The sequence below is a fragment of the Gorilla gorilla genome, chromosome 13 (genome assembly GCF_029281585.2).
Source record: "Gorilla gorilla gorilla isolate KB3781 chromosome 13, NHGRI_mGorGor1-v2.1_pri, whole genome shotgun sequence".
NCBI lineage: Eukaryota > Metazoa > Chordata > Mammalia > Primates > Hominidae > Gorilla > Gorilla gorilla.
In genome coordinates this window covers 57,698,279-57,716,320 of record NC_073237.2, presented here as the reverse complement: position 1 = coordinate 57,716,320, position 18,042 = coordinate 57,698,279, and the positions used below count along the sequence as shown (strand labels likewise).

The following is an 18,042-nucleotide window of genomic DNA, read 5'->3' as shown; positions in this document are numbered from 1 at the left end:
TAGCAATAGCTAATATATTATAAACTATAAACCAGTTGACAGTATAAAGAACTTTTCATTTGAAGGAAGGAACACACCTGTTCCATATTTTTAGAACACATCCACTCTATTTCAAAAATAGTTTCAAAAGATTTAATGATTTTTTTGAGTCAGTTTTATTCAGGTAAAATCTACAGTAAAATTCACTTATTTTAAGAATAGAGCTCATTGAGTTTTGACAAATGTTTACAGTGGTGTAATTAATAAACCACATGATAAGCCACTGTTATCAACATGTAACACATTTCCAATACCCCAAAAAAGTTCCCTCACACCTCTTTGTACTTAACCACTCTCCCCTTCCCTGTCACCCACTAATCTGGTTTCTGTCCCTATCGTTTTACCTTTTCTAAAGTGTCATATAAGTGGAATCATACTATGTGTAGACTTGTTTTTTGCTTTTTTCACTTAGAATAATGCTTTTCACACATGCTCACTTTTACATTGAATGTGAAACATCCTTTGGATGGGTATAGCACGTGATCCTTGAGAGAGCTTATGAGATCCTACACACTTCTCTGTGTTGCAAAACTCTCAGCAGCACTTTGGTGTTCTTAGGAAAGGTTATTGTGGATTGCTTTTAGGGTTTTAGGGCTCTGTTGGGGTCTCTGGAATACAAGCTCTTTATTATCCTAGCCTTCCATCCCTCTAACTTATTATTTGGATTGGAAGAATGATTCCAAAGACCATCTTTGCTTGCTTGATCCTGTATAATATCTTAAAAAAGAGAGAGAGAAAAAAAAAGGCAGTTGACTTTAGTATGGCAAGGAATTGACTGTGTTTTATAGACTATGGAGTGAGAGTGAGTATGAACCATGTAGCCCTGCAGGTATTTTGAGGTAAAATTCATTTTAAGGCACATACTTTGTACATAAGATGTGTTGTTTATGAAGTGTTTTTCAGGACTATGTAAAATATAATTCTGATAGCATATTGTAAATATAAATTCTGAACCAATGTGAAATTCTTAATATACTGCAAATTACCTTCCTTCAGTGGTTTTCCAATTTAGATTAACTTATGACCAGTCACCACATTGTTCAGGTCCTGATTACAAATCCATATTGAAAGAAAATGGAATAGACTCTTCTTTCTTCACTGATTTTAATTTAAAACTTAATTCATCAGTGTTGCAGAAAGTTACAGATTTGAGAAGTTTGATAGATCCATTTGAATTGTTTATAAAAACGTTCCCATGGATTGTGCATTTGGGGACTGCCCCTTGGTGCCTTTCTCTGTGTGTAGGACTTAGGACATCTTGTTGTGTGGACATGGCCATTATATTAGTGTCTTACTTTCCCTCCACTCATCAGTGTTTTATTTTGTGTTTATGTATTATGAATATTAACCATAAGCAGAGGGCTGCATTATTAAGAGACATTGTAAAGAATTAACATTTCTCATGTTTTATGGAACTTCCTTCCTTCCTATCTTTTTTTTTTTTTTGGAGTCTCTGTCATTGCCCAGGCTAGAGTACAGTGGTGCAATCTCAGTTCACTGCAACCCTTGCCTCCTGGGTTCAAGTGAATCTCATGCCTTAGCCTCCTGAGCAGCTAGGACTACAGGCACGCACCACCATGCCTGCCTAATTTTTTTTTTTCTTTTTTCTTTCTCTCTCTCTTTTTTTTTTTTTTTGAGGAGTCTTACTCTGTCATCCAGGCTGGAGTACAGTGGCACGATCTTGGCTCACTGCAACCTCTACCTCCCGGGTTCAAGCAATTCTCCTGCCTCAGTCTCCTGAGTAGCTGGGACCACAGGTGTGCGTCACCATGCCTCGCTAATTTTTTTGTATTTGTAGTAGAGACGGGGTTTTACCATGTTGGCCAGGCTGGTCTCAAACTCCTGACCTTGTGGACCGCCCGCCTCAGCCTCCCAAAGTGTTGGGATTACAGGCATGAACCACCGCACTTGGCCTGTATTTTTTAGTAGAAACCGGGTTTTGCTGTGTTAGGCTTGTCCCAAACTCCTGGCCTCAAGTGATCCGCCCGCCTTGGCTTCTCAAAGTGGTGGGATTACAGGCGTGAGTCACCGTACCTGGCCAAATTGGTCACGTTCTTGAGTTATCTGCATAGAGAGATCCACAGAGTTAGATGTCACATTTCCAGCAGTTTCCCCCCTCATTCTGGTGGTGGAGGAGTCAGACAGCATCTACGCCTCATCCTGTCACACATATGCATTGCATGTGCCTTCCTGGTGCCTTCTCTCTTCCTTCTGTGTTCTCCCTCCATGATTCTCTGTCTTTTCCTTGTTTCTTGTTTTTCCAATCCCTTCAGCATGGCTGCCTTCCCTCTGAGTGAGGAAGGTGTGGAGCAGTACATCAGGCATGTTCATTTTCCTCCAGCTTGCATTACTGAGTTAATGAGAGTCTGCCTCAGACAGAACTGCAGGTTTGAAGTCAGCGATGGAGAAAACTGACTCTGTCTTGGCGTATAATATACTGTTGAATGAAAGGGTTGTTGTATGTTTAACTTCCTCATTTAAAAGCCTCCTCAAAACACTTCTCCCATTCAGGCTGTTGAGGCAGGTTCTCAGACAGTTGATGGGTGATGGCTGGGAAGTTCATTCAGGAGATTAGTAGCAATTAGTTTCAGATTGATCAGAAAAGAAACAGAAAGGTGGGGGAACTACTCTGTCTGCTGTATGCCGAGGATTGGGATGAGTGCTTCAGGAATGATGAAATCTAGGAGTCTAAAATATTCTTCTATTAAAATGCATACTTATCTTTCCTTTTTTTCCCCTGTATTTTTAGCTATAGATCCAGCATCCCACGTATTTATCTTTCCTAACTTCCCTAAATATTTTCTCCATTTATCAGATAATAGATTGAATCCACATTTGTTTCAAATTGAAATTTATTCCTAAAGTTGAGTAATTTTACAAGTTACAAAAACAACTTATGGTAAATCTGTTTGTAAAGATCAACCTTTGGTGATGTATCCTTTAATTTTTAAGAATTCTAACTCTGACTCTGAGTTTTAGTACAAGGGCTTTTTGGCAGAAGAGGTCCATACTTGCATAAGTCAAACAGTAAGAACACTAGAACTTACACATTAAAAAACCTATTTGATATTTTCTCTTAATTGACACAGTGCCACTTACATTTATTGTTTCTTTTTAGGTTTTTTCCCAAGCAGCTCCCAAGGGTGTGATGCATTTCTTCGCCACAAGATGACATTGATTTCTCCATCAGTATTGAAGAAATACGGTATTCCCTTTGACAAGGTATGTTAGTATTCATCTTACACAAATTAATTTTGTTTGTGCAGGATTTGTATTTAAGAAGTAATGTATCTTTAACTTCCAGTAGAATTTTTAGGATGTGGGTAGAGAAATTCAAATTTATGTTTTATAGCATATCAATTATTTATCTAAATCCTAATTAGAAATTAATTTTATTTCAAATATATTTACTAGAGATTTCATGTTGCTATAGTTCACTTATAATTATACTGAAAATAAAATGTAGCACATTCTATAAAATAAGAGGAAGCACTTCTATATTAAAATCTTTTTTATGAGTAACATAATTTATGTATATGTGATCTATTTTCTAAAAATTTCAGAGCAATTATTAGCAATGGGTTGGTTAGAATCAATGATTATGGTAGCACTATGTTGCTTCTAAACACATTTAGACATAATACAATCGAGATTTCATTATGGATAAAATTGCCTGATGATTTAATAATCTGATATTGCTTCTGCGAGTTTTCTGAAGATTAGGTTCTATAAAACTCAGTAGATGCTGGATCCCACATTCTTTATGTCTATGGGTGGTTATTGGGTCAGAATTATTGCAGAGCTTAAACATTTTTATGTGAAGCAGCTGATATGAAAAAAGGTTTTGACCAGATAAATAAAAGCTCCCTCTCAGTCTCAGGAGGATTAAGTACTTAGCTGCTTGCAGAAACATTAAAAAATAGCTCTTCCTTCTTGTGTGTTTTTTATTTGACTTTTTTTCTCATAATCCTTGCTGCTTTCCATCTTGGAAGCTTTTTGCTTGTGACTAAATCTTCACATTTTCTTCATTTTAGGTTCTTACTGTGGCCTTCTTTGTGTGTGTGTGTGTGTGTGTGTGTGTGTGTGTGTGTGTGTGTGTGTGTGTGTGGGAGGGGGAGATTTCTTCAAAGTAGAAGTTTTTCAAGTGCCAGGATTCATTCTTCAGCTTGAGGTGATTCCCTGCTCCCTCATAAACTGTCTATGCAGCAGTCACGAACAAGATATGCTTGCTTTTGTGAAAGTGCCCTCATCACTGGTTTACTCGCATGTTTTTACCATGAAAAAATCGTGCCTCCGAGATGTGCACCGTGGGGGCTGCCTGTGGGTGTAGGGAGGCACTAGGGATGGGCTGCAGAACTGCTGGGTACAGAGGGCACAGGCTGTGCCACTCAGAGGGGCTGCTGTGGCTGTGGGGCTTTGTCCCATCTGCAGACACCTCTGGGCACCAGGCTTTTGTGAGTCTCAGACACATCATCATCCAGTGCTTCTTTTAAGTAGTTGGCATCAGCTTCATTAGGTAATTTTACTTAAGTTGGACTATTACAAGGTAGACATGAAGGAATGCAACAGTATCCCCAAGACACAAAATCCTTCTCTGTTACTTTGGGGCTGGTGTTAGGTGTTGGTGGTAGCTTAAGGCTGATAAGTGAAGAGAAGTTATGTGAGGCAGCAGGGCTGTGGGATTGGCTCCCTTTCCCCAGGAGGGAGGCCTCTGGAGCTTGGAGCTCTTTTCTAGAGGTGCCTGGCACCCTCTTTCTAGGCTGCAGCTCTCTACCAGTACTACATGGTAGATCGCTGGAGGCATTGGGCTCTCATCTGGTGTTTTGTGGATGGCTTCTGTGGAAAGTGGCGAGATGAATTTAAGTCCTGAAATGGTGAAACACCGGTGACTTTGAGGGTTGATTGGCAGTGGCACTTCCTCATATTTAATACTGTCACTTCCCCTTTCCACCTCAACACAGGGCCTGTCATGACACTGTATTCCTCAAGAACCACATTTACCTGGTGATGATAACGTAACATATGATAGGGCAGCAAAATGGTAGCACAGGCTGCAGGATTAAACCTCCTGAGTTCATTCCTGATTCAATCTCATAATCTTTCCGAGCTTTAGTTTCTTCAACTGTAAAATGGGGATAAAAACAGTGACTACTTAATAGGGTTACTGTGACGAGAAAGATAATCTATAGACAGAGTTTTGAATAGTATATGTTGCATAGTAACATACTCTTCCTCTTCATCTCAGCCCTCTTCCTGTAGGTAATAATGTCTCAGTTGGAATACATTTTTTCCTTCTTTCATTGTATTTGCCATATTCATACATATATATGAAAACATAAGTGTAATAAACAGCTGATGTCTACATTTAGGTTATATCCACTCTCTTCTCTAGCTTCTTTTATGGTATGAGATTGGGACTGACCTGTTTTTGGAAATGACAGGGGCCTAAAATTTAGAGTTGCATTCTGTGTGACAGGTGCTCTTTTTTTTTTTTTTTTTTTTGAATCATGGCATGAGCAGGATTTTCTAGGTAGGGTAGAGAAGGTTTGTAGGTAGGATTCCATGGAGCGGGAAAAGTAGTTTTCTTATTCCAGTGGCAGCAGTCCTCCCTCTCCTCTCACCTTTATGTGGGAGCAGGGTGAGTTTTGTTTCATTACGTAGTATAAGAAAGAAGCACCTAGATAATTAATTAGATTCAGTGAGACCAGGAAAGGAGAGAGTTGGGCTATGTTCTCACATGGCTCAGATAATGGAGCTTGAACTGTGCTGGGCACTGGTAAGCCTGTGTCTGCTGCCAGGTGACAACTGAGCTCATTGCAGCAGAACATCTTCTGGGGTTTCTTTGGCACGGGACAGTGGTGTTATGAGTTACATTTCAGAATTGTTGGGAAAAATAATACTTTCCTCTGCCTCCAATACCATTTTAGCATCCATAACATGGCAAAGCTAATCAGTGGTGAAAGGTATCAGAAGAGTGATTATTACTGAGGTGGGAGTAGGGGATGGGCTGGGGATGGTCTAGGATAGGGATGAGGGAGCGCTCTTGGGTGATGAAAATAATAGGGGCATGGACAATTATCCATAGCACCATTATTCCTAGTGCCCAAAGTGGAAATGACCAAATGTCTGTTGGCTGATGAATAAATAAGCAAGTGTGATATATTTTATGTAATGGAAGATTATTCAGCCATAAAAGGGAGTGAAGTACTGACACATGCTACAACCTAGGTGAACTTTGAAAAGTTTATGCTAAGTGGAAGAATTCAGTAACAAAAGATCATACATTATATGATTCTATTAATATTAAGTATCCATTATAACAAATCTGTAGAGACAGAAAATAAATCAGGGGTTTTCTTAGGGCTGGGATGAATGAGGGGCTTGGGGATGACAGCTAAAGGGTGAGGGGGTTTCTTTTTGAGGTGATAAAATGTTCTAAAATTAATTGTGGTGATAGTTGCATAACTTTGTGATATACCAAAAACCAACAAATTGTACACTTTAAATGAGTGAATTATATGGTATGTGAATTACATTTCAATAAAGTTGTTACTGAAAATAAAATACTTTAAAAAACACTATATGTATATACAGATATTTGTCCAAAGAAACAAAATACTACAAATGTAGCTATTACTATTTCAGTCTCTTCTCCCTCCCAGAGATAAGTAATTTTCTGAGGTTGATATATTTAATAAATATATTTCTTCCTTAGATTTTTATCATAAAAAAAGAAAATAGGGGCATGGGATATACAGGTATATGCATTTGTCAAAACGGATCAAACTGTACATTTATTATCTGAGCATTTTATTATATGTACATTATATCTCAAAGAAAATATAAATTGTATTAGGGTCAGTAGGATAATTAAAAATGTGGTTTTACAACTTTTATTATCAGAGCTAGCAGAGAATACAGGCTCTGAATGTGAACATACAGCATTTGCTAAATACTTTGGCAATATGTGTCAAGGAGAAACGTTGCTTCAGTGGCCAAATCCTATGAGTATTTTTATTACTTTGCAGCAACTTAAAGAATTTAAAGATATAAGGGGTCTATCCTATTGGGTGCTGGGTTAGAAACATTTTAAGATCAGATAATCCAAAACAAATATATTATTCCATTTGAAGGAGTGAGCAATAAATTTTATAATTTTTGTATCAGATAGATACTTTTTAAAAAAAGAAACAACACTACATTTTTCTTCACTTTTTCTGTAGACCATGGGATATTTTGTGTTGCTTTGGTGATTTTAAAAAAAAAAAAGTCTTTAATCTAAAAAATAGAAACAGGGTAAATACATTTAAAATTCTTTTTTAAAGGCTCAGGCTTATTTATGCGAGTTATTTTAATTATACTTAAAAATGCACTCACTCTAACATACATATATTTGAATAATTCTTTTAACAGAAGTTTTACTGTGAAATGGACTGTGCTTAATTGAATTTTTTCTAGGTGCTAGGAAAAAATAATTCGATGAATACCACCAACTCTTTACCAACAAGAATTCATGATATAGCCTGCCAAGCATGTATTATCAAAGTTTTTGTAGCTGTAGCTTTAACAATGTCAGTTATTATATGATTTTTATATGTTACTCCAGTAATGCAAGTTATTAAAATATAAGAATATATAGCTTGATAGCTAATATGAACAAATTTACTTGAATAACCTGAAGATACCTTCAATTAAAATGTAATAGCTTTGATTATGGATTGTTTGATTTAATTCAAGTGCCAGCAAGCCACATCCTATTTAGGAAAGTCTTTTAAACGTTTCCTGAAAAAGCAGTATTAAAGGATTAAGTAATGAATCTGGTGGAACTCTTTTTGGTAGTGCTCTGATATCAAGACTTTTTTTCTTTGTTTTTTAATGGGAAATATATTTTAATTGTATTCATAATTTGGGAAGTCTTATTTTTACAAAATATTATATGTTTCCTACCTTGCAGATAACCCAGGAGGCTGGAGAATTCATGATCACTTTCCCATATGGCTACCATGCTGGTTTTAATCATGGTTTCAACTGTGCAGAATCTACAAATTTTGCTACTGTCAGATGGATTGACTATGGAAAAGTTGCCAAATTGGTAAGCTATGCCTCAAAAATAAAGCATAAATTAAATGTGTATTCTGGTTATTTTAGTAGGAACCCTAAGATCCTGTGCAGCATTTATGTATTCTTCCTCACTGGCGCCATGTGCCTCTCACCACAGCAATTCACTTCAGCCTGGATACATTTATTTTACATAGCCAATATTACCAATTTTAGCTGAATTTGTCTGTTTTGAGATTAATGTGGAGCAATTTACCCTGATAGGTAATTTGATGCGACGTGTGTTTGCTTTTTATCTTGAGGCCTCCAGTTGGTGTTTTGCAAGATTTTCCAGTGGCATCATGTGGCTCCATGTTAGGTAGACTCAGATCTCTCCCTGTTTGCGATCAGTTCGTGGCTTAGAAAACAGCACTTTACAGAAGGGAGTGTCTGATAAAATTGTAGCGAGAGATGGAGGGAGGTTGGTAGGAAGAAATGATTAAAACTGCCCTTAGTGCAGAAATGAAATTCTTGAAAGTAATAATGTAGAACACATTTTAACAGGAAATACATGTTCATGTTAAATTTGGTATAAAATTTTGCATCTCCTGCCCAGTGTATTTAATTTAGCTCACATAGTGTGTATTTTCTTTCACAGGCAATAACTTCTATTAAATTTAATTACTTTCCCCCTGTGGTGTTAAATAGAAGACATCTTCAAAGTGATGGTGATTTCTATTAGGTTTGCTTCCTTTCCTGTGGCTTTTAAGGGAAAGGTGCAGGCTGGCAGAGGGCAGCTTCTAAATGAAACTGTGTGTTTTACAGAGGATGTAAAATTGACGTAGATTTAGCAGAAAATGATAAATAAAGCGTATGTGGTCTTATTTTGGCCATTGCATGGCTCAACTGAATATCATTCATTCTACATTGATAAAACTTACATGTGGAGCCATCAGGTGAACGTAGATAGAAGTATATTTAGGGGAGACAACTCTTAGTTTAATTTACCTGTGTATTTAGAAAATTGCATAATATATTAAAAGATAAATAAAATATAGCCCTTTGGCAGCCCAGGAGTCATTCGAATACATTCTTGACATAAAGGAAAGCCCCTGGTATTAGAAGACTTTTTCTATTCTAAGTAATTTCTGTTTATGCTGAGTAATTCAGAAAGGAACAGAACTGTACTACTACTTCACATTGTACATCCTGTGTATTCTAAGAACTTAGTGTGTGTACTTTGGCCAACCACTGTGTTGCTTTTGTGGAAATGTAATGCTTGCATCTGCCTTGAAGCAGTGTCTTGGCCACGAGGTTATAACAAGGTCTGTTATTTTATAGTTTGCACCTTTACTTACAGATATAAGTCAGCTATTACAGCTGTTCAGAGTCACCACAAATATTGATTCTTGTTTAATACAGGTCTCAGAAGTAGCCTATGATATTGGCCAGAATAGGACATTCCAGCCTTGGGGAGAAGCTAAACTACCATGTACATTGGAGTTGCATTTCCACATTTCCATGTGGAAGTAGAGTGGGTGTGGAGTGGAAGGAAGAGAGGCTGGTAGTGCTCCTCTCTGAAATCCCAGCTGACAGAGCCCATCACAGTTGTGGGAATGTGAAGTGTTGCACTGTGGTGGAGGAGGCTGGATCTGACAACCAACTTTTCTTCTCTGGCTAGCCGTGTAACATTAGGAAAGTCATTTATTCTTCATATATAAATTAGAAATACCTCTCTACCCTGTAGGTTTATTGCAAAGAGAAAAGAACTTAGGTATGTGACTATCTGTTTATTCAGTTTAGTAAGGGCTATGACTGTTTTGTTTGGTTCTGGGTACAAAATATTCAATGCTACAATGCAGTTTTGGCCAGCTAATTAAAAATTGCTCTAACTGAATGTATTTGAGATTTTTTCAGTGTTATGGCCACCCCTTACTTCCTTTGGCCAGGTGATGTCATCTGAGAATATATTAGTTGTCTCTTGCTGCTGTAGCAAATTACCACAAACTTTGTGTTTAGAACAATAGCCATTTATTATCTCATGGTTCTGTAGGTAATAGGCCTAGCATTGGTCTCACCAGTTAAATGTCAAGATGTTTGCAGGATTGCATTTCTTACTGAGACTTTGGGGAAGAATTCATTTCCTTGCTCCTTTGGGTTGTTGGCTGAATTCACTTCCTCACAGTTGTAAGAGTAAACGTTCAGATTGGTTGCTGACTGTGAACCAGGGGCTGGACTTTTCTCCTAGAAGCCTCTCTCTAGTCCTCCTGTGTAGTTCCTGCGTTTCAGAGCAGGCAATCCACAAAATCCCATGTGTCATGCAAGATAGTGTATTCATAGATCTCTGGGATTAGGATGAGGACATCTTTGTTGGGGGTGCAGGAGGGGAAGCATCTGCCTACTGCAGGGGGTACCAATTTATCATTGACATATTTAGAATGTGCTTTGGGCTGGGGCAGTAGCTCATGCCTATAACTAGCACTTTGGGAGGCTGAGGCAGGAGGATTGCTAGAGGCCAGGAATTCAAGACTAGTCTTAGCAACAGAGTGAGATCTTGTCTCTACAAAAAATAAAAACAAAAATTAAGAAAAAAGAGTATTTTGAGTTATGTAACCAATTTTAGTTATTTTGCATAAAAACAGGAAAATAACCTTATAAAGAGATACAGTTTTGAATGTTTCACTAAAATATCATGTGCTTTCTTAATTTATAACATCAATATTAATATTTTCATGTCTATTCTTGGATAATAAATTATCTTACATTATAGTAAGCTGAGTTAGCATTTTTTTTACCCAGATTTTGGTATCTTTAATTAGTTATTTGACACATATTTTTGATCTCCAAGTCTGATTCTTTAGGTAACCTTATGAATTTACTGTGTTGCATGTATAGGTAGTTTCTAATCCCTGGCAAATTTGTGCACTGGGCATACATTTATGTGTTTTCCTGGAAACTGATGTGTAGTGAGTTGCACTAAAAAGACTTTTAGCATTGAGGATGCCCATATTTGTCTTAATTCTTTGTCTCGATCCGTTTGTTCTAAATGGTAACTATAAAAAAGTCATTGTTCATAAGTGATTATGAACAATACTTTTATAATTACTATGAAAATATGAGCACTTTTTCATAATGAGGCATTGGTGGTGATGCCACCTGCTTTACCTGTCACATGGGGTTTATTGAATGTGTATAAGTATCTGATAAATTATTTGTTGTACAGCATTAAATAAGCAAAATAGTGCAGAGTGTCGGGTCTGCATACATTATATGTGCATATATGTAATCACAAACACTATGAAATAGATATATATATATATAAATATAATTTTGTGTAATATAAACCAGTATTTTTAATTAGGTGACTCAGAAAAGAACTGTTACAGAAAGCAATTTTTTTTTAATTAAAAAAAAAACAAGTAGGTTTTGAAAAGATAACCTCACGTTCCCCGATAGGGACCTTTTGATCATAAGCCAACAGGCTTTGTCAGTAGGGACCTTTTCAGATGTCTCAGATGGCTGGTAGAAGGGGGAGAAGTTCTACTTACGGAGACTAGGCTTATCTGCTGGGTGCCGGGCATCATGTATGTTTCTGTGAATTCATCACTCGTGAGTGCATTGTTCTATGAGAACAGGGGTGAGAGTAGAGTTGACACTGGGAGGGGTTCAAGGTCTGCTTCCTTTGCTGTTGGCTACTTGACTTCTTCTGGTGTCCCTGGAGCAGGACTGGAGAGGGGGCTCCTGTGGCTTTCATCAGAATCTGTTACTGACCTATTGATATGTGATAGTTGTTCAATAAATCTTCCTGGCTCTTAAGATTTGGGTACATTTGATTAGAAATTTCATTATTTGTGTAAAGCTCAGATACACTTCCAAATTTTAGCAAATTCCTGGATGTTTGATATTCTCAGCTGAATTATTGTATTTAGGAGAGGTGTCTGCCCCTGTGCGTAAATTCTCTGTTTTTTCAGTCCTTCAGTCCAGATGGTCTTTTTTCACAGTATCCATCCAAACTGCCTCATCTCTCAAACAGACTTTTTTTTTGTGTGTGTATGGATTGTGTAGAAGATCTGGGGAAAATAGGCAGAGGAGGGAGTGAAGGGACATTTACCTTTTAGTTTTGGTAGCTGCTTAGTTTGACCATCCCTGTTTCTAATACTCTCTGATAATGGCCCAGGCCTTACCATTCTTCTCATTTCTGTCTTTGCTTCTGTTTTCCCTCAATGAGGATCATTCTGCTCTCTTGTCTTAACTTGCAAAATATAGCATAGCCAAATCCTGTAAGATGCTCCAGAGCAAAAGGGCCTTGCATTTAGCAGGAACAACTGACCTAAGAAGGCAGTTGTGTAATTTTCCCCCATTTCTCTAATCAAAGACAAGATCATTACTGAAAAAAATTGAGAGTGATGTTTCAGGTGGTCACATGTTCATTTGCTGCTGATGGGCAGAGGTCAGATTTGGTGAGTGCCCAGTGAGTTCCTCCTGTGCTACATGTGTGTACAAAGAAGAAAGACATATATATTGTCTTCAAGGAGCTTTCAGAAAGAACAGAGGGGCTTTTAATAAAACTCCACTTGCAAAGTTGTAGTATTAATGGAACATAACATCTAGTTCTTTGTTTTAGGAATCTTTGTAGCTTTGAATGTTGGCGTAACAGAGTGAAATGCAATTACTTTTTCTTGATAGAGATTTAAAAATACTTAACAGCTCATTTAGCAGTTGAAATAAGACATTTATGCATATTTGAGCTGACTGTTTTCTGTTTCTGGAGCATTCTTTCCTTCTGTGGTGGAATGAAGTCCGTGATTACTCTGTGCAGCTGCTGCCGTGACACTCACAGGTCTGCTTCCTGGCCAGGTTGGATCAAAGCGCTGGCCGGCAGGTTGTATTTCATTTTTCCGTTTGCTGGGATGAAGTGCAGTTGTTTGATGTTAGGTTTGATGGATTTGTTTGCCACTGCATTCATTAGCTTCACATCAAAAAACTGACAGGCTGTTAAATGAAACTTTGGCTTAGATTTTCAGCTTGACTGTTTGGAGACATTTGTGAAGATATTTTGTGTTTGTGTTTCAGCAGCCTCAAGCACTATGATTGTCTCGAAGGGAAGAAAAGTTATTTACTGTACTGATTTTCTTGAGTAAAAAAGAATCATTGTCTTGGGGACAGTCATATCTTGTTTATACCGTCTGAAGCAGTGTATTTATTACAGTGTGTGCAGTGAAAGAGACTTACGGTGTCAGAATAAATATTATCTTATTGGAAGGAAAGGTAATAGTTGGTGACACAAAAATGATATCTTTTATTTTAATTTTAAGTGATCATATTAACATGATATGTCAGAAAGTTGAAAAACTGTACTGCAGAGCTGGGAATGTTCTCTTATAAACTCCAGGAGTACTACCTTACTATCTAATTTTAAGACATTTTGATACTTGAATCCTCAAATGTTTGAACAAGTTTAAAAAGAGATGATAGAATTTTAAAACTGATTTCCCTTTAATCTGGCAGGGGTTTCAAGTATTAAATTGTCTAGCATGTAAGTGCCATGATGTGGGTTCATTCTATTTTATATTTCAATTCTCTAAAATTAAGTTAGATATTTCTTAAATCTGGTAGCATCCTTCCAGAAAATCTTTAATCTTGGGCAGTCTTTATTAAAACAATCAGGGATCATTTTTGTGATGAGTCTCTAGGTTATATTTTAATATGCTTTTGATCACAAAATACTAGTATAGTGATATTTCTCTGTTCCTGTGACATGTGAAGGAAAGAAAATGTAGACTGCTTTGAGTATTGTTCATTTTAACAGTTCTTGGCATTTCAATTTTAAGTGTCTGACATGACATATATAATATGAACTTAGTGAGTATGGGGATTTTATGTTCTGCATTTTTGTTTTTTTTTAATTTTACCTCTACTTTTTGCTGTTTCTGATTCCTAGGTTCTGATGGTACAGTGTAACAGAGCTGATGAGTAGTTTTGCTGCACTGTTTTATTTTTTTGCTTTACTTTTAAGAGCATCTATAGGTTCACAGCAAAATTCAGAGGAAAGTATAGAGATTCCCCATATTCCCCTTCTCCCCACATGTGCATAGCCCCCCACATTATCAATATCCTTAACCAGAGAGATGCATTTGTTACAAATAAAGAACCTACATTGATGCATCATTATCCCCCAATGTCCATAGTTTTTTTTAAACTTTTATTTTTTAAGGAAACCCAGGCAACCAGACCAAAGACCATAGTTTACATTAGGGCTCACTCTGGGTGTTGTACATTCAGTGGGTTTGAACAAATATACAGTGACAGGCATCTGACATTGTAGTATCATACAGAGTGGTTTCACTGCCCTATGAGTCCTCTGTGCCTTTTCCATGGTGTGTGTGTGTGTGTGTGTGTGTTTAGCTTGCTAGCTCATGAGAAACCTCTACCTCTGGAGTGAGTGTTCACACATCTGGAAAAAGTATTAAGAGATATGAAGAACATAGTCACATTATGTCCTCTTTTTATACTGAATAAATATTGAGTTGTGGGATTCAGGATATCTGAAACTTCAAGAAGTCTGAGGCTTCAGGTATGATGGTATCAAACCAGTTGGTTAGTATATATTGCTGAAGTCTGGAGCTAGGGAGCCTGATTTCATTTGTTGTTAACTTGCATTTGCTGCATTATGGGATTTGAAAGGAAGTGATAAGCCTCATGATGCTGATGTTTAGTTCTTAACCTGAAATCAAGGCATGATCTGCTTTTGAGTCTATAGTTTGTCAGTACCTTAAAAGAAAGTAAATTTGCCCTTTGAATAACTTCTATATTCTATTGAGAATTAGTTTGTTTTTAATTCAGTCTAGTTTCTTGTAGTTAAATACAATAGTAATAATAGTTGACATTGTCTCCAATATGTCAGATCGAGCTCTGGGCACTAGATACATGTTATTTTTCTTGATCAGTGATGATGCACATTCAGAGATAATTGCTTTCTGTCCTATGCTGGCCCCCTTTTTACAATGTCTCATTTTCAGGGTGGTCCTATATCTTACGTTGAATTGGAGGGAGTTTGGGATGAAGAATAAAATAGGGCAGTGAGGCCCGGCTTAGATGTAGGTTTGCCCCCAATGTCCTGTACCCTTCTGGACTCATTTTTCTGGGTGTAATGGCTTAAATAAGTGCCAGCCACGTGTGTGATTTGTGGGATCACTCTCAAGATTCTTGAAGATTCAGAATGGTCTTGTCCCATGAAAGCTGTAGCTGATGTCACCACCAAGTGGCTTTGGACTCTATCTCACAATTGGTTGAGTTTGGATTCCTAAAGCCAGTGGAGCCAGGGGCATGGTGGCATACGCCTGTCATCCCAGCACTTTGGGAGGGTGAGGTGGGAGGACTGCTTGAGCCCAGGAGTTCAAGGTTACAGTGAGCTGTGATCACACCACTGCACTCCAGCCTGGGCAACAATGCAAGACTTGTCTCAAAACACAAAGAGAAGCCAATGGACATGTTATTTTGGATTCTTCTTCTCTGTCGATAAACCTACATGTGAATTCCTTTTTAGTCTGTAGTGCAACCGTCGTTAACTCTGAGACTTTGACTTTGCTCTTTGATTAAGGCGGTAGGGGTGAGAGCAAAGGTTTTCTACCTTCTCTTTCATTTTATCAAGTGTGTGTGGGGAAGTTCTGAGGCATCTGTCTGGATAAAAGGACTTGTGTATAGAGAATGAGGTCAAAGTTAAGGGCCACCTATCTCAATATATGTTTGTATGATTATCAGGGGCCAAATTTTAGTGTAGCACTTTTGAAGCTTTAGGATTTTTTTTTTTAATGCCTTAGTTTGGACTTTTCCATGTTTTTTCAGTGTTTATAATAGTAAACACATAGGAAAAATTTTTACTAAAGGCTCTATTCTAGATACGGTGACTGCAGAAGAAGGCAAAAGTTGGTAGTGTGTTTTCTGTCTCATGATTACCCAGAAGAGAAAGCAGTGGGCAGAACATGAGGTGACGTTTGAGAGAAGCAGGCTGGCCAACCCCTGGAGGGAAGGAGGGACTGGTGGGAGAGTCAGCAGGGCCCTGGGCACCCCCCAGAGTTTGCCATAGTCAGATGCCCTGGCTTCCCACAGCTTCTCATCCATGCAGGCTTTCCTGCACTTCCACCCCTGCAGCTTCTGCTGAGGTGACACACAGTGGTTTATCTCAAAAGGGCTCTTACCTCACATAAGGGATTGTCAGATAATGTGCTCCTAGGGTTGGTGCAGCAGCTCAGCAACCTCATGAGGTCTCATGCAGTTCCCGTCCTTCAGATTCACTGTCTCTGGGCAGGCTTGTCTTGATAGCTGTGCTTACTTCAGACATCTTGCTGCCAAGGGCAGGAAGGGAGACAGTGTGAGAACTAGGCTCATCTACCCCCATTTGCGAGGAAAATCTTTCCTTGAAACGCACTTGAAAACATCCTTTTATGTCCTGTGGCCAACTGTTAGAAAGGCTGGAAAGGTAACTGGTGAGTAACTGGTGTTTTTAGGGAAAGGGGCTCTGCCTGTGGAGAAGAAAGAAAAAAAAAGAAAGAAGGAAAAAGATTCATTGACAGAATCTGCCACAATATGTGCTTCTGATACCTCATTTCGTCACACATATTTACTTTTAGCACCTATTATTTGGTGGGCCCTGTGCTGTGGTTAAAAAACTAAGTAAGACATGTAGTTTCTGTATAGTGACGCTTACAGACTTCAGTCTATGTTCTCAGCTCTGTGGAACATTATAAGTATGGACCCCTGGCCCCACCAAAATCAGTAGGATTAGAATATCTGAGGATAAGGGACAAGCATTTGCATTTCTGAAATCTTCCTGTGACTCTGGTGGATGCTGTGGGTTGAGAGCCATGGGTTTTTAGGGAGTTAAATTAGGCCTTTGTTGTTTGGGTTGGGGTTCTTCTGCATCTTCTATTTTTTTCCACCAATATGAATTTTGAGTTCCAAAACATTAACTTAATATCTATTTATAAATTGGAGATGTGTAATGTTTTGTACATATATCATTTACAGTCTCTTTTCTGCAAGAATTAATAGGTGTTGTGAACACATATAGAATTGTGCCCACATATTTCATGATCAAGTAAACATGCCCAGTAGTACTTTTAAGGGGAGGAAGGGAGAGTGTTGGAAAAGAAATAGAGTAGATGTTAAAGATAGGAATGCACTGTATATACCTCTTTCTGAAGAGCTTAGTAAATGTCCTGATGGCTGTCAGGAGTGCACGTAAAAAACCCAACATGATCACCTGGGACTGTGTTGGAATTCTGGTTCTGTGTGGAATAGTTGTGTGACCTGGGGCAAATGACATGTCTCTGTGAGGCTTAGTTTTCCTACCTGTAAAGAGGGCGTTCACTTGTGCCTTACAGGTTGTGAGGATGCGGGTGGTGATGGGAGAACTCGCCTAGCACCATGCCCCTCTCCCCAAGTACATATTTAGGAAGTGATTCATTGTGGGTCATTTTTATGTCAGGGAACTCCCTGAATATTAATTTGGGGGAAGACTGGTGGAGTTCAGGCCTGAGGTGCTGAGAAACAGTGTCTGTGGGGACAGTGTTTGCAGGGTAAGTGCCAACAGCAGGCTGGGCAGATGGATATTAGATAGTTGTACTGACTTCTCACTCGCATTCAGGTGTACTTTTTGCTAAAATGAAGGCAGTATGAAAAGAAGTGCCAATAACTAACAGTGGGTTTTTGTGGACCAGATTGCTGAGAGAAGGAATTTGAAGGAGCTGTTGCCTATATCTTCAAAAACACAGTGTAGCTCTTGTGCCCCTTGTTGAATTTGAAAGGCCGTGTTTTGTAATCCCTTGGAAAAAACACCATCCTGGATGGTAGAGATTACTGCTAAGCTTTGACTGTATTTCACACATCAGTTTCATATACTTCAGGATTTTTGATTCGATTAAAAAACCCAATTAGTTTCTATTAACTGTTTAAAATTTTTGTAAA

At 38.1% G+C, this 18,042-nt stretch overlaps 1 protein-coding gene across 9 annotated transcripts in view; it reads left to right on the top strand.

The window, feature by feature from the left end:
* KDM4C (lysine demethylase 4C) overlaps window positions 1-18,042 on the top strand; it is a 420,634-nt gene that overhangs the window by 130,303 nt on the left and 272,289 nt on the right. For all 9 annotated transcript variants that reach the window (XM_063696408.1, XM_055350581.2, XM_031014365.3 and 6 more), the window contains 2 exons: window positions 3,158-3,261; window positions 7,994-8,131. In XM_063696408.1, coding sequence (XP_063552478.1) covers window positions 3,158-3,261; window positions 7,994-8,131 — 242 coding nt within the window. The remainder of the gene's footprint in view (window positions 1-3,157; window positions 3,262-7,993; window positions 8,132-18,042) is intronic.